The sequence below is a fragment of the Cyrtonyx montezumae genome, unplaced genomic scaffold (assembly GCF_038088225.1).
Source record: "Cyrtonyx montezumae isolate F1298 unplaced genomic scaffold, pur_monq_1.0 scaffold_4, whole genome shotgun sequence".
Lineage (NCBI taxonomy): Eukaryota > Metazoa > Chordata > Aves > Galliformes > Odontophoridae > Cyrtonyx > Cyrtonyx montezumae.
Window position 1 is genome coordinate 2140469 of NW_027072045.1, and position 16824 is coordinate 2157292.

At 39.8% G+C, this 16824-nt stretch overlaps 1 protein-coding gene across 2 annotated transcripts in view; it reads right to left on the minus strand.

The window, feature by feature from the left end:
- DOCK1 (dedicator of cytokinesis 1) overlaps nt 1-16824 on the minus strand; it is a 262795-nt gene that overhangs the window by 21272 nt on the left and 224699 nt on the right. For both annotated transcript variants that reach the window (XM_065746466.1, XM_065746465.1), the window contains exons 41-48: nt 15657-15798; nt 15392-15470; nt 15055-15139; nt 13570-13656; nt 9759-9935; nt 8617-8700; nt 4365-4502; nt 2585-2730 (exon numbers count right to left, since the gene is read on the minus strand). In XM_065746466.1, coding sequence (XP_065602538.1) covers nt 2585-2730; nt 4365-4502; nt 8617-8700; nt 9759-9935; nt 13570-13656; nt 15055-15139; nt 15392-15470; nt 15657-15798 — 938 coding nt within the window. The remainder of the gene's footprint in view (nt 1-2584; nt 2731-4364; nt 4503-8616; nt 8701-9758; nt 9936-13569; nt 13657-15054; nt 15140-15391; nt 15471-15656; nt 15799-16824) is intronic.

The window sequence follows — 16824 nt, forward strand, 5'->3', positions numbered from 1 at the left end:
CATCAACTGATCTTAAGAGCACATCACGAAGTGTCACATTAGGAAAATCTTAACAACAACCAAGGAAACTTTAAAAACATCATCCTGTTTTTGTTTTTGTTTTTTTTAAATCTTAGTACTTATTAATACTGGAGTAGCAGTTGGGGGGCCTTGATGACATGTGTGTGTGCAGTCCAACTGTGAGGTAGTGGAGTGTTCATGTCACAGACAACTTGCAGGGATGCTATCCTCATCACCTTCACTACAGTGATATGCAGCAGTTAAAAGCACACGGGGACAGTTTTGGTGGTGGTGGTGTTCAAAAAGCATTAAGGGCCCTTTAACTTTCTGAAAGCAGTGTCAAAAGCCCCCAAGTCACTACCCTCATAGCTGGGGCCAAAAGATGGGAGCTGGGAGAGAAACCTGCAAGCTCAGCTGTTAGACACAGCTCCTTATCTCGCAGAGTCAAAGCACTATAAAGAATACCTTCCATTCTGTTTTACAGTGAAAAGGAAGGGGAACGACTTGTCCAGGTCAGCAAAGCACGTCAGCAGCAAAGCCTGGATCTGAGAGCAGGTGTCCCAGCACAGTGCAGTTCTTTTAGCTACCTGAATTGTGCACCTGAGCTGTTCCTGCAGTGCTGGATCGTGGTGACAGCCACCCAAGTGTGCCCCTGCCCTGCGGGCAGCTTGCAGGTTTACAAGAAGAACTGCCATTCTTTACACGGTGATTAATTGCTTCCCTTCTAGGCATTACTATTATTAGTACTATTAATTATTTGAATGCAGTGTATCAGTGACAAAAATGGGCCAGCATGCCACGCTCATACTGGAAGTACATGAGAACTTTCAAAACACTCGGGCAGAGTGGGACTTCCCTCTGCCCAGCTGGAGCTGTGAGTGCCTGGAGCCATGCTTCAGCAGTCCCACTTCGAGCAGCACTTAAACCAAAGTTCTTCTTGTTAAAAGGCTCCGAAATCCGGGCTGGCTGGGAGATGGCACACAATACAAGCTGGGTGGGTGATACGAGCAAGGCACCGTCAGCTCCATTTATAACTGCTTTTCTCAGCTCTACCTTGAATCTCAGGAAGAAAGTACCTTGAAGTTTGAGCCAATGGAAGGTAGGAAAGGCCAACTGGTTATAAACCCAGCCAGCTTTGGGTAGGGACACACGTAACTCCTTCCAAGTGAGGAGTGACAAACTACCCACAGCTATCTTATTGCCATTTGCATTTTACAGCTCTTTCAGTGTTATTTAAATCTGATGATTTTTCTCCTCCTGCTCTACTGATCATGCAAATGAGCATTTTTTCATGTCTTCTAAGTGATGGTATTTGTTAGCTACGTCTTCTCTGCATGTATTATGGCTTCATTGCCTAGGGGCTCAGAGCAGGAGCTGAGCTGCACTGTGATCCTTATGAGTTTTGGTTTATATACACATATTGAGTGGACTCGTGAGATCCTCCACAATTGCTAATTGACACCTACTTATGCTGGGATGGAGATGCAAAAATTATGAAAGAAGCATTCAGTGGAGAAAAAAAAAAGGTAATGATTTTGAAGGGAATAAGGAAAAAGAGGAAGAGGCAGGAAGGGAAAGAATTGAAAATGAGGAACAGAAAAGGCAAAACCGGTTTCCTTCTGAGATAAGATGAAGTAGCCCACTAACCTGGGATGGTAGGCATGCCAAAGTTCCAGCAAAGGAACTTCCAGAGCTGAATTAGTGAAAATGCATTACTGGCTCTGCTGTCCTATGCTTATATAAACATGATTCACTGTGTGTGTGTTACAGAGGGTAATGTAATGAGATCTGAACCTCGCTCTGTTTGCAGTTCATTCCCAATGTGTACATAAACTGTTTGTAATCAAGGTAAGTATCATGTTGGTCCTTAGGTGCTGTACTTAATTTTACTTGATGCTTTTACTCTCTACTCAGGTAATAACTTCCTCTGAAGGTGCACGAGGGACACTGACATTTCTAGCAGATCTCTGCAAGTGAGCAGCCCCTTCAGGAGGCTTTTACAACACTGCTGCCTGGGTCAAATATTGAGTTTCTGGATTATGAATATGCCTGGGGAGAGGAAGGGAGAGAAGGAAGTTCTGAAGCTGAGTGGAAAGCCCAGGAAAAAAACATTATTTCTTTTGAGGGATGTGACTGTGAGACATCAACAGAATTCCCAGTTCTCATGTGAAATATCTTGATAACTCTTGAAGTAAAGTCATGCCATAAGCAGCTTTCCCTCTGGCAGCATGGGTGAGAAGAAAGGACTGAGCAGGCAGCTAGTCCCCTCCTTCTTCTGAGCTCCACCTGTTTACTGTCACGAGACTGGCTAAGCACGTCTCATCACATACTTTGCAAGTGCTCAGCTCCAAGCAATTACATTGCAATAGTTCAAAACGGAACAGCTTATCTCCTGTTCTGTCGGTGATTTCTGTTGAATGCTTAGGGGGCTTTGTTTGAAAGAGGAGCAAAAGCAGCATTAGATTTATTTTTGTTAAAAAAAAAAAAAAAGCAATATATTTTGAGATAAACATCCTAAAGCCCTAAGATTTGCACACCAAATCTTGCTTTACAAGGCAACCCTTCAAGGCCACTCCTTACGCACCCGTCTGAGCCCGGCCGAGAAGGAGTGCTGTCCGAGGAGATGGATGACACCGAGGCGACTGACAGCGGTCTTGAAGACGACGGCATCGTGAAAGACCTCACCATGGACCTTGGCCGACTGCCTCGTCTGTCATCTAGACTGGAAGGCTGCAATAAAGAGATGTGAGTTCACTTTTTAGGTCACAGCGTAGCCAACATCTGGCTCCAGAAGTAATGCAGAAAGGTTGAGTGGTTTTCTTTCCATGTTATATCAATTCTACATTACGTTTAACAACGAGGAGATTGATTCTGAAAAAAAAACACATTATAGTCTGATATTTATTTGCTTCAACAGATTTGCCACCTGGGCTTTAATACTGATCCTTATACAAAATCTTTTCCTTTAACTTATCTCTATAATTGAAGCATCTGCCATCTGAGTAGATTTAGATGAAGTTTGGGCTTTTTTTTTTTTTTTTTTTTGTAAAATTAAATGAAAAAACCCAACCACACCAGTGAGAGGAGCTTTAAGTCAAGAGAGCCAGGTGACAGAGTGACATCTAGGTGAAGAAGAAAAGAGATGGAAGGTGTATTTTTTTAATGCAGACAATTTCAGAGTTCTGAATATTTATACAAGCTTTGTTAGTCATTAATAACTGATATATGCATAAAATAATTGAACTCTTTCAGTCAACAATACAAATCTCACGCTGCTTAATTATAGGTAGATTTTCCACCCTGTCAACTACTGGCAAATTGACGCTGTACAAAGAAGACAGAAGCGATAAAACTCCATCAATCCTGACAATTCTTACTGGTGGGCAGAGTGAAATGAGGAAGATAACACCACCTGTGTATGAATTTCCAGGCATCTCTCTGATGATGTAAACGTGCATTACTGAAGTGACTGACATGCAAGTATCATTAATGTCAATTACTTCTGTTCTCCTAGGGAATAAATTATGATTTGATCTTCACCTAAGCGTATTAAGAAGTAGTGTTCTCAAGGACTACTAATGGAACAGTATGTAGAAGGACACCATAAAGACTGGCAAGTTCCACATAAGGTCTTAGTGTTGCTATTACACAAAAAAAGTCACTGCTATAGAAAAAAATGAAATCAATCTCAGGAGACCTGTCACTAAATCCAACTGGGTACTTCATCGGCACGTACTGAGCTTCTGGGCCACCATTTCTCTATGGGTAACAATCAAAAGTGAAACAACATGTCATTGGAAGCACCACCAAATTCTTTTCTGTGATTTAAAATGAAGCAGAAACTGAAAATTGCTTGCTGGAATGACAAAAGCATCGACTGCAGCACCACGAAGCTTTCAAGAGGAGCAGCTATCTATTGCCTGCCTACACTAAGGGTAGTGCCAAGTGTGTGAAGGAAATCCAAGATGCAGGCTGCACGTCATTGACATCCAGAAGGGAACTAAATCAACAGGAAGGTGACACTGAGCTCCAGAAGAATCATGCTACATCACCTAAAGTAATGATTTACTTTGTAAATGACAATTCCTTAAAAACAGGATAGGAAAGGATTATCTTGGTTTTCAAGGAGTCTACTCAGGCAATTCAGAAGTTGTTCCCATGCTTGGAAATAAAAGCACCAAGGCTTTCTGCACATCTACAGCATCCATTCACTATTTAATGCTTTGATGGGCTCAAGTGACGACCACGGAGAACAACCAGACAACCCTGTATGAACACTGCTTTGTTCATCAGTGAACACGACAACGGAGTAAAACAGAGCTGCCCATAACGTACAGAAATGCCAATGTTGGCAGGTAACTTACCACAGCTCGGACACCATACTGCTTTTCAACCTTTTCCTTCAGCTGCCTGAAGCACGCCTCCATCCGCTCGTGGAACGGCCTCAGTGCCTCTGTCACCTTCTCGCCGTGAATGCGGATGCCCTCGGCCAGGAATGGGATCTGCAAAGCACAACTCATTGCCCTTAGCACACAGAGTGCTTCCCAGCTGAAGGCTCAGGCAAAAGTCCTACAGATGCTGCAAATGAGCAGCATCCCTAAACAAGTATATATATATAATTTATTAATAAATACTACTCTGCAATAAGTTTATATATTGAAAGCTACATTTCTCCTTCTAAAAAACGTATCTGATTTTCTTTGGGAACATAACAGGAAAGAAAAAAGTTATATTAGATCTCTTTTGTAACTGAAAATATTCATTTATATGCAAGGCTTCTGTCACAAAATACCCATGCCAACATAGGTTTATATAATTAGTTCACAGTGTGGAGGTGTAGCCAACCTTTGGAAATGTTTTAAGAGAGACATCTTCATTCCCACAGCAATCCAGATATGCCATTAGAGTTCTCTATCTGCAGCTTAGGAAAAATATTTCCTCTTCCAGGTCTGCTCCAGCCCACATAGTGCTCTGACTCTGACTTAGGTATCCTCTGCAGCAATCAAGCTAAGAGGCTTCTTCTTAATAATTCATAATTAAATCATAATACTGATTAAAAACAGATTTTTCTAATAAGACCGAGTGGCAATCAGAACGAGTAGGTTTATTAGTAAGGAAAATAATAAAGATGAACTACAGATGAAGAAACTCAAGAAACATTATCAAGACAGCTCTCTGTTTGGGCACTACTTGAACAGACACCACTTCTTTCCCTAAAATACACCCAAGAGAAGTCCCAATGCTGACAGCATTTTTTACTGCAGCCACTTTTATTTATAGCAGTGAGGATTGGCATGCTCCTGAATTTAAGTTATAACTTGGAAAACTTCTCTGCCCAAAATAAGTAAATGAATTTTGAGTCGTTCAGCATTACCGGGCCCCATTCTGACCCTGCTGTTTTGAAAGGGTAAGTGGTCACGTTGTGCATTTATTTAAAGGAACCTGCTGATGTTTTGAATGGGATCTGTTTTAATAAATCAAATGGCCAAGATGAAGTCCAGGCGGGGTGCGAGGATCCGACTCGGAGCTGATTTTTATGAGCACTAATGAGCCTGTCCTAGGGAACAGGCATCTCCGATTTAAAAAGGGATACAAAGCAGAGGACGTATTTTTTGGTATGGAAAAGTCCCAACCAAGAAAAAAAAAAGTGGGTGCAGCCAGAGTGAGGGTGGTAAGCCAGGCTGCACCTCTGGCATACAGCGGGCTGAGGAACACCAGCTCTGCTCAGGGAACAGGCACAAGGAGGCACAGAAAGGGGCTGCTACTCTGCAATGGAAGTAAACTTCCCCTGCTAACTGCAAAACTTCCTACTTCTCCTTCCCAGACACTGACATAGGGAAATCTTGTTACTGTCACTGAACTTTAAAGCTGCATGAATCTCTGTAGGATGCTGAGACAGAGGCAGCCTGCCATGCTTCTCATCCTGCAGATTCATTTTTCTATGGAGCAGTGAGTGGGTTTTGCTTTACTTTTTACAGCTCCATTTCATAACATCCTAGAGGTTACCTTCAGCTTTTGAGAGGGGCCAGAAGCAGCAAAGGCAGCAATAAGTAACTGGACTGGAAAACAAGGTGAATGAGAAAGGAAACCAGCTCAAGACTGCATTTCTGCCATTAGGCTTTATTTGTTGACTGGAAAATTGCACTGCAACTTCGCATTAGTCCCTGGTTTTATTCATTATTTATATTTAATTTTTATTTTTCCCTTTGAAATCTTGATCTGCTGCCAAAAACTACGAACCAGGGACATACATTTGAATTCATTAGCAGCTTAAAATCTTTCATAATCTCAAATACCATAAAGTATGCTTGTAAAGCTTAGGCTGCCTACGCTACCATTCTTTTAGCGACGTAGAAGCAGCATCAGATCTTTACGATGTTGGTTTCTGTGTGCTGTACATACAAAGTGCTGACTGACCAACGTCAGTTATTCATTTCATTATCATAAGCAGCCTGAAATGGTATAGAAACATGGGAACTAAATTTTCAAGGGAGAAAGGACCAAGATGGGTAAAAATGGACTTTGCTTTAGTAATGATTTGTGCGTAAAAACAATGGACAGAAACAATTATTTTAATTAAAATCATTACTGTGTAATTAAAATTTATGGGATTTACAGAAGGACAGTGTCCCGAAGAGCACAAAATGCAAAGCACAACTGAGACAAAGGCAGGGGAAGGGATAGAAAAAATAAATTTAAAAGAGCTGATAATATGACTGTCAGACTATTTCATATACCCAGATTGATTTATAGAGCATAAAGAAAATCTCTGTGTGATTATAAAACTCCAAGAACCAACATTATTGAAAAATGAAAACTCGTTTTGGCTTTCAATCACTGTCAAGTCATTGATGAAAACAAACCACTGCCTTAGTTTGGAATGTTTCCATAACAACTCGCTCATTACAGCAGCTCTCCACCCTGCTCCCATCAGGTTATGATGTGTTCCCAACACTGACATTATTTGAGAAAATATTTAAGCCTTAGGATACACTGAATGTATGCAACAAGACTAAGCTCTGACTTCTGCTCCAAAAGGACTGAACCTTTTCAGATAAAAGAAACAGTTTCTTCTGATCACTTTGCTCTACTTTTTTTTTTCCCTTACAGTGCTGATGGGATATTATGTACTTAAAACCAGGGTCTAATTAAAATACAATGTGATTAGGCTCGATATGTATTTCCAAATAGTAATGCTATTTGAACGTGCATCACCAAAGTGAATCTGTGCTGAGTGTGTCCGGAATTCATTTGAAGTAGTGATATCAGAAGCAAAAGGAGAGAGCTGACATGAAGTCAGTCTTCTGGGATCAAATTATTTTCCTCTATAGAACTTAAAGCTCCTAGAATCTAATCTTCTGTAAAAGCTCAGAGGAAAATGAATAAATAAATATCTTCTTTTCAGCCCCAAAGAGTTTTTATTCAGTGATAGCTTTCTGGTCTTCACAGGGTATTTTCTCCTTTTTCTCCTCTTTCATTCTTTCCTTATTTATTTATTTATTAAATTCCCTATCTTTGGTTCTGCTACCTTTAAAATTGAATCCTATAGAAATGTAAATCATTGCCTTTATTATAAAAATAAAATTGAATATAAAATGTACTTTGATGTACTTCGCTCTTCTAAGGAAAAAAACAGTTCCGTTCGCATTGTTTTTTTCTCTTGTTATCTTACAATTATCTTGAGACCACTGGAAAGTGTCCAGCATATGACTTTGGAATAAAATTGGTATTGTTTCCTGTTTGTCTTGCAAAATATTCTTCGGTGCACATAAGTGCAGTACTTTATGCAAGAGGGTTTCTGCTTTGTTTAAGGCACTGAACTGGAAATCTGGGTTCTCCTGCTGGTTGAGAAAAAAAATTAATCTGTGTGATCTTACATTTAAATCATTTCTATTCTAATGTGCCATCAAGAAAATAATAGGTAATTTCACTCTATGATGTGGCATTTGTGAATCATGAATATTATCCTATCTACCACATCACTGAATATTAAGTTATACAGCAAATGAAGAACTGACTCTACAATGTCTACATCAATTTTACTACTTTGCACATAAGTTTTTTTCTATTCTCACATACAAAATTTTGTGCTAAAAGGTACTGTACATGTACATTAAAAAGTGTACAAACATAAAAAGGTTTACAAACAGAAAACACTGTTGGAAGAAAGAAGTGAATGTGTGAAGAAATGCTCTACCAAAGCACGTGCATAGGAGGAAGGATTCGGTGTTTAACATTTAACCTGAATGTTTGAGGGGTTTTTTTTTTGTTTTGTTTTGTTTTTAAATCAGCCTTAGAAAGTTAAAACGCAAAACTAAGTTGTTGATAATAGCAACCAAAATTACTACAAAATATATTCTCATTTTGAGCAACTTGCAACATTTTTGTTGTATTACAGTTAAAAAAAAGAGTATGAAGAAAAGAGGTTAATCGTGTTTGTTCCTTGTGGATTCATCAAATGACAAATGATGTCAGATCTGAAAAAGATGAACTTTAGCTCAAATTCAAAGTCAGTTTTACATGACAAAGAGGCAGAGTAAAGAGCTTGATGTCTGAATTTTCTCAACAGTGATACTAAATTGCCTTTGTATGGCCAACGAGACTTAAAATCCTTACCTGCCAAGCTATCAGGTCCTTCAGTTTTTCAATCTTGTCATGATCTTCTGGATGCTCGTGCATATATCTTTCAGTAAAAAAAGCCTAGTCAAGAGAGAAAAATGAGTGGGTTTTTCTTTCTTTCATTCTTTTTTTTTTTTTTCCAGAAAATGAATCAACATCTACATCCATGGAGGGATTACCTGCAGCAAAGATAAATGAGTCAGCCCGAAAGTTCTGCAAAAGAGCAGTAGTAGCTACAAATACAAATGGAGAAAGTACGAAGAGACGAGTAATTTATTAAAGTTTTAAGATCAGTACATCAATCTTTTGCTATCAGCAAAGCAGGTGGATGAGCACGTGGGTGGACAAGAGCCAATCTCATGGGCAACACCACAGAGGACTTCTGCTCGGCACATCTCTGGAGCTGCTTCTTAGCAGTTCCCAAGGCATAAGAGATTTTAGTTGATGAAATGCATACCAGTTATGGAAGGACAGAAATGGATGAAGCCAAGGACATGCCAATCAGCATATAATTTCTCCATGTATGTTACAAAGTACACGTTGCCTGTGTACACCAGCGTAATCCGATTAATATTCAAAACATGAATAACATACTGTGCTTAGTTTCCCATTGTTAACACCTTCTCACCTACAACTTCACATTACAATACTAGCTTTTAATGTTAAGATTATTTAGATATATTTGCAACTGACAAGTAGCTCAGAATGTCTCTACAGTTGGATTAATCCTTAAAAAGCTCGTGCATTTGAAAGCAATGGAGAAAATTGCAGTCAGTTATTTGGTCACTGAAGTTCACTCAAAAATTCCTGATTCAGGTCTGACGTCCGAGCACATGAGAGCACACACTGGAAATGCCATCAATCTCACTTTGCAATTCTAGCAAGCAATCGCCTGCCCCATCCCTCTGTAAGCACTCCTGAAGCCAAGTGTATCATCCTTCACACCAAATTTAGAAAGGCCAAAAATCTCATCCACAAATATCAGAAAACCTTAATAACAAAGATAAGTTTTAAGCAGTGTTCTCCTAAGCATTTATTAGGGGACACTCACAGAGTGTTTATAACAAACGTGGTATTAAAGAAGAGGTGTAGAGCTTCCAAGAGGTAAACTGCTGCAGGACAGTTCATTCTGATGTTACCTTCTCATAGTTCGTGAAACCTCCCATGACTGCAGGATCCACAATGCCGTTCAGTAGCATAGAGAGAGGGTTAATGGGTAGATTGGGATCATTTAAATGCTGTTGAACCATATTATTGATCTTATCATTTGTTAGCTGCATGGTTTCTATTGCATTTTCCAGTGGACTAATCTCGACCTGAAATAAAAACAAAAGGATGTTTTAATTAAGGAGCAGAGTTTTTAACCCACATGGAGCTGGTTGTCCACCAAATCTATGCATTTAGAAACACTTCCAGGAGGATATTTTAACTGATAAGTAACAGAAGGAGTGGCTTCAGACACTTAGGGAATCATAATCACTGAATCATTAAGGCTGGAAAAGGCCACTAAGATCATCCAGTCCAAGCATTGATCCATCACCTCCACGCCCACTAACCACACCTCCATTCAAACATTTGGTGTCTATACACTGCTTAAATGATATCTGTGGAGATATTGAGATAACTGAGAAAGTATTATCTGTGGAAAAAGTTAAATGCATTTCATTGCTGTAGTACAGATTACATCTCAAAGCACAACAGAGCAAAACATTTAGAAAGGCTCCGACAAGAATCATGTGAGTTTTTCAGAGGATTATGGAGAACATCACAGATTACGGATCAGTGAATTTTAGCAGCACAAAGAATCCAGCTTAATGTAACAGCAAGAAAGAAGTGATGACTTAATGTGGATTTTCTGATGGAAAATGTAATCCTAAGAAGCTCAAAAATCAAGAAGGTATTTTTGCAGTGATTATTTTGGTATGTATCCAAGGAAATGGAGTTTAATATGTTGAAGAGATGGTTTCTGTGCTATCTACAGGGCTTTTTCTCTGAGGCATTCCATTTTTTTCTTCCTAACTTAGATAATGGGAGTAAGAAATTTTCTTTCACATAAGCGCAGACTCCAATGACAAGAGATCTTCAGATGTCTTAATGGGGTGAATTAGCTCTTATACTATGCAAAACTTTATTTTAATTGATTGATCTCCAACTATTATTTAAGAGAGCACTGCATCTTTCAGAATGACAGCTGCTCATACTGAAAAAAAAGTATTAAAATATTTAAAATGTTGCTAAAATAGGCAGATTTTGTGAATGAGCTAAAAGTGACTAATTAGCAGCAACCCACAGTGTAGACAGTCCTTTCTGGAAGCTTTAAGTCATAGCCTACTTACATTAAAAACATATATATGCGTGGTAGGAATAGAAAAGGAAGCTTAATTGAGGCCTACAAGGAAAATGCAAGCATATATTTGATTACAGCCTAATTTACATAGAAGCTACATAAACAAAGAAGCACTTCTACCTGGCTATCAGTTGCTTACCACGTTTCTGAGAAGCACTTATAATCAAATCTCTTTAGCTGTTACTCTTACACCTGCCATGTGATTACCTCAAGGGTGTTTTAATTAGCATTTTTAGAGGCCTGCCTGGTGAATAGATCTGGAAGGTGGGCAGCAAGGTGGGTGCCTCTGAAACAGCCACGGCCCAGAGCAGGCTGACATAGCACCAGCTGACCTCCTCTCAGAGCTGAGTTTGCTATCAGAGAAATTTGGACAGGGAAAATAAAGACCATATTCATCTGGAAATAAGAGCTGTGAACATCATATGCTAAATTTAGGGTTCTGTCATTTTTATTAATGGGCTTATAACGAGGAAATAATTTGTTGATGAACCATTGCTCTCAAATCTCTCGAATCTCTACAGAAATTAGCACTCATTGAGCTGACTGACATCTTTTTTAACTTTTCTGTATCAGTAATCATAGCTTTCTTTCTCAGCCTCCTTTCTCTCCCTACTCCCCCTTGCTCACAGCTCCATCTTACTTCACTGTGCTTCTGTGCACTGGACCTGCTTGAAAGCTGTTGATTAAAAAATATACATACTTGTGAGCTAGAAGCTACCTAGAACAAAGCTCATATCTCTGTACATTACACAGTGTATTTACGGCAGACAAAAATGATATACTCACACTGCAACACTTCAGAAGTTAAACACATAGAGATTAATTCCTGTTGCTTTTTAATTAAGTATAATTCAAAGTACAGCTTCTAGCTCAGGGGCTGCCTCAGCAGCCTTTTTCCCCTACAACTGTTTGTGTCCAGCTAAACCAAATCAGATACAGAAGAATGAGTGCATACAATGAATTCCTTGCTGGCAGCCAACAGACTGAAACAGTTTGGGTACGAGTTCTCAGAAGTAATTAAAAATAACAAGAAGATTCAAGGAAATCCTGCACGGTCCCGTTGTTTACGTAATGCAACAAACTGCCTTTAATAAACGACTCAGTTCCCACTTAGCACTGATGTGATCTCACCTCTTCCTTTAAAGATACTCTCGTTTGATCAATAAAACATGAAATGTGCTAAGCTACTTTAATTCATCGCACTTAAAGCATCGATAACATTCGTATCCATAATCTAAATGTAGCATTGCAGGCATGGGCACCCAGTGATCGTGCTCCCAGCATTTCAGCTGACAGGAAGCTTGAAGAAAGTCAATACCAATTTTGTAGTAGCTATGGCAGAGCTAGGTCAAAAGTTATCCCTCGCTGTCTTCCCACATATTATCAAGTTCCATTCTGGTATCATTTTCCAACTATGTGACTAATGTGATCCTTGCTTACAGAAAGCTTATAGGCAGTGCTTGCATGGGGTTATTGTGCATGTTTGTGACAAGCAGAGTGTTAAGGGTGCGTGTATACAAACTGCTTGCACAATGCAGCCTGCCAGGCCATGCTCCTAGCTTGTAAGGAAAAGAGACTTCCACCAGATTTGCCAGCCTCTAAAAACAACACTTTCTGCAAGGATGAAGATAAACACAATCTTCCCCATCAGGATTATACTGAAAACACAAAATTTACTAAAAATTCAACATCTTTTATTCAGATGCCTATTACTGTCAAACATCACATTCATATTCTGTTACTATAGATACCATAGTAATTTTCTGCCTTACTTCTGATCATCTAAATACAACTGCCCAACATAACCTCTATGGAGCAATGAAAAAGGTTTTAATTAATGATATGCAAATTGTTCTTTTCCTTTAAAAATAAGCCTCGCATGAGAGAATTAAAAACTGCAGTAACAATGCTTTTATTGCTACTTAAGAATTACAGCTGCGTAAGAATAATTTAATTTTTAAGGCACTTAATGGATATGTCTTATCCAAACAGTCTAAATGGTAGAACAGAGGAACGCCTGTTTTTGAGCTCCTTGGTGAGGTTGCTAAGGTGTATTTTCGCCAACTATGGAAATGAAATAAAAACAGTCTTTAATCTCAAGTGGTAAGAACAGAAGTAATGCAGACACGTACCAAGCGTTCAACTTACAGTGTATTTCGAACAAATCACAATAAAAATTCAAACATTCTCCTCTCTAAAATTCAGATTGGTTTCGTTTTTATGTAGCAGGGCTCTCCTGCAACACCTCTGCTCCCTCTTCATTTTAGGCACGTGGCTTAAGCCACAGGCTGTAATGGCTCACCTGCTGAAAGCTGGAAATGCTTTATAGAAGTATTTCAAGTACTTTATCAGACCTTGCCCTAAAGGTCTGGGAGGTTCAGCATGCACTATCTTGTATCAAGAATGAAAATCATTACTTTAGTCACCCCCAGTCAATAATCAGCATCCTCTGCAAAGCAGGTTCTCCTTGTCTTAGGATGTCAGATTCAGTCACATTGATTGCTCATTCACAGAAGCACGGTCACACAGAAATATAAATGCTCCTCAGCTGCATAAAAGCCCCGTTCTCTTATGTAACCTCAATAAAGCCACATTGATCTCACCATGAAAACTGATTTGACTTCAAACCACCTCAGAATCCCTGGTAATTTGTATGCTGTCACGTAGATGGTTCTCTCAATCCACATGTTCTGCAAATAAAACATATGCGTCACCTTATCAGATTGATAGCTGTTATCTTCAGAAAGACTTAAAACATTACCACCAGGCAAAGGAACTGCAGTATGACAGACATCATGAAGCCAGAGGGAAATTTCAGATGGAATCTGCTGGGGAGATGATGGAATAGTGATGTTTAAATCTGTGGTCGCTCTGGCACAGTGACACTGAAACACTTTTTAGTAGAGAAAAAATACACTCTCTTGTCAGAAGGAGAACCTTGTGTTAGAAGACCCACCTGTCTGACCAGAGTGGCATCCTCCTGCATACCTTCTGGGGCTTTTGTGGACCATCCTTCATCAAGCCACATCACTTTGATGTGAGGAAAGTGGAGCAGAGGGACAGGGTCCCCAGAGTGGCTGTGTCCTCGGGGCTTTCGGGACCCAGTGGAGTAAAGCCCTGAGCACCTGGGCCTGACCTCAGCCAGCCAAAATATCTCAACCTGATTTTTTACAACTGGCATAACTGATAGTTCCTCTTATTTTTCATGGGGCTTTAAAAAAAAAATGGATCTGTTACTCCATCTCCCACTAACAGAAGAGCTTTTGAAGTGAGTCACATCTATTTGATTCTTTCTGTATATTCAAATCGTACCGTAAACAGTGGAACTGAGGTCTAGCATTGCAGTGTCATACAAAGAGGGTTTCTTACTCTGCTAAATCCACTTCAATTACCAAATTATCCATTTTTGATAGAAGAGTCAGTGAAAGAGGCCAGGGACACTGAAGGAGTGAATGCTCAGTCAGTTGGAAGCCAAGCACTCGGCGTTTATAAGCAAAAGGATTAGATCAGATCCTGCAAGTTACAGAACACCAAGTTCTTTCCTTAAAATAATAAGCTAATGCATCATTTCTTAAATACCACTACTACTACTTTACTACTAACTACACCTACTGGAATTGTGAATAAATTGGTGTCTATAAAAAAGGGCAATCAAATTGATGTAGCCTGTTCTAAAGATTGTGATGAATACAAGCTGTGTTCAAAGGGAGTTTTATTGACCATTAGCTGAAACATATGGTTATGTTAAAAAAAAAAATATCACACTGCTGCAAAAAGATTGTTTTCAGAAGATGCCCCAGTAGGATTTTCCAGCACGGTACGTTTTGGCAAGAGATAGCCATTTTTTCAGCTGCAACAACATTAGATTTCTGTCTCAAACTAGTTTTTAACGAACTAAATACAAGCTTGCCTATTTTTTAACACTGTATAAAACAATCTGCTTTTTTAAGCATCGAAATTCTAGGAAAAATAATCAGATTTGAGCTTTGAATATACGTTTAAGTAACCAAAACATAATGAATACTTCAGATTGTCAAACTGCAGGGGAATAAGCAAGCAAAATCCTCAAATCAGGCTTTTCCTTTTACCGCAAATTCATTGTCTGGGTTTTTCTCTCCCTTTCGAACGGGCCGCGAGTACTCAAACCGCTGGACTTCATTCACCCTATAGAAACTGAAAGGGGAAGAGCACAATCAAAATCATTTGGTATCTGTTTAGGAAATGCTGCTTAACTCTAAGTGCGTGTATAAATCACTATTACCCTGTGGGTTTGACAGAATCCCTCTTAATATGAAGAACAGCCACGAAATGTGCCCTTATCCCCACGCTCCTTGGTGCTGTACGTATTCACAATACACCCAGAAGAACTGGAGTTAGATTGATCAACTAAAGACTGATCAACTTGGCCAAACCGTCAAAACTCACCTCACGATTTGTTCAGACACTGGCTTGTGGAATTTGGGTGGCAAATCAAGCTTCGGCTTCACAGTAAAGCACTGGATATCTGAGTGCATGGGTTAAGAACTGAAAAATTAACCTCCATATCCTGCAGCACAGGTAGCTCAGCAGGAACACGGGTGAAAGAACAAGACTGACACGGTGCATCAATGAAGGCAGAAATGCAGCAGCCTGCTGCCCACAGTGGCCACAGATGCCTCTCTGCAGGAGCTGCCCTACAAGGCAAGGATACACTGGCCAGAGGAGTTTTTGATCTCGTCGCCTGGCGGAGACGTTGTTTTCATTTTCTCTGCATTGGGAAACTGAGTTAACAACCTCGCCTCGAAGTCTTCGCGCCGCTCGTACTCTTTTCCCCGGTAAATGAAGACTTTGTTCTGGAAGCAAACACAGAGGTGAAGTCCTTATCACTGTAATGCACTGTGATCTCAGAAGGGCTGACTCCAACGATGCTCAGAGAGACACGTTAACAGTAGGGTATATTTTACACCCATTCAATAAAGCACAGGCACCTCTCCGTAGCTCTGCCTTGGTATTGGGATCCCCATGCACAGACTTACCTTCAGTAAACCACAGAGAATTCAACAGGACCCAGACACATGATTTCAAGGAGCTATAAAATAAGTGCTCCTTGAAAATGAATTAAGATAAATAACGCCATCAACTCTAAGACCTCCCTCTGTTATTCTCATCCATCTCCCAGAGTTAATGGTGGAATGGACCTAAGCAATTGAATTAGGCTTTTCAAAAAAGACTATTCACTAAAGGGTATTAATGCGAGTAAGCAAGAATAGCAAAAAGATAAAATAATGTCATTTTAGCAGTAACTGACTCTGTTAAGAAGATCATGGGTGCTACCAGTGACCATGCATCGCTGTGAGCACCTGCACAGGACACAGAATTTCACTCGCAGCAGTAAGCTCTTCTGCAAAGTTATCCAGGCCTTTATTGTGTGCTCATCATTTTGAAGATCCCTGTTAACAAGCCTTCCCTAGAAGAATATTATAAGGGAATGAATGCTCCTTGCATGGTAAGAACCTAAGAGATCATTAACCAACACTGTAAAAAATTCTTATTAATGTTTTTCTTACTTAACACACCTCATTTTTCTTGCCTGACACTTGATAAAACACGTTCTATGTACATTACACGTTCTTCCAGAACCACAACCATTCTTGGTGTTTTGTTTTTTTTTTCACATCACATCTCTTTAGCATCAGCCTTTTGATCCCAAACCCACAGCAGCTTGCACAGCATCATGCATTTGTATCTGCTCCTGACATATGGTCGTGTCAGTTTGCAGAACTGCACTAATACGCTGCAGGGCAGCTCTGGGCACTGCTGACCCTGCCACTTCCCTGGGCCTCAGAGTCCCTTTGGTAAGGGCTGTCCAACAGTGATTT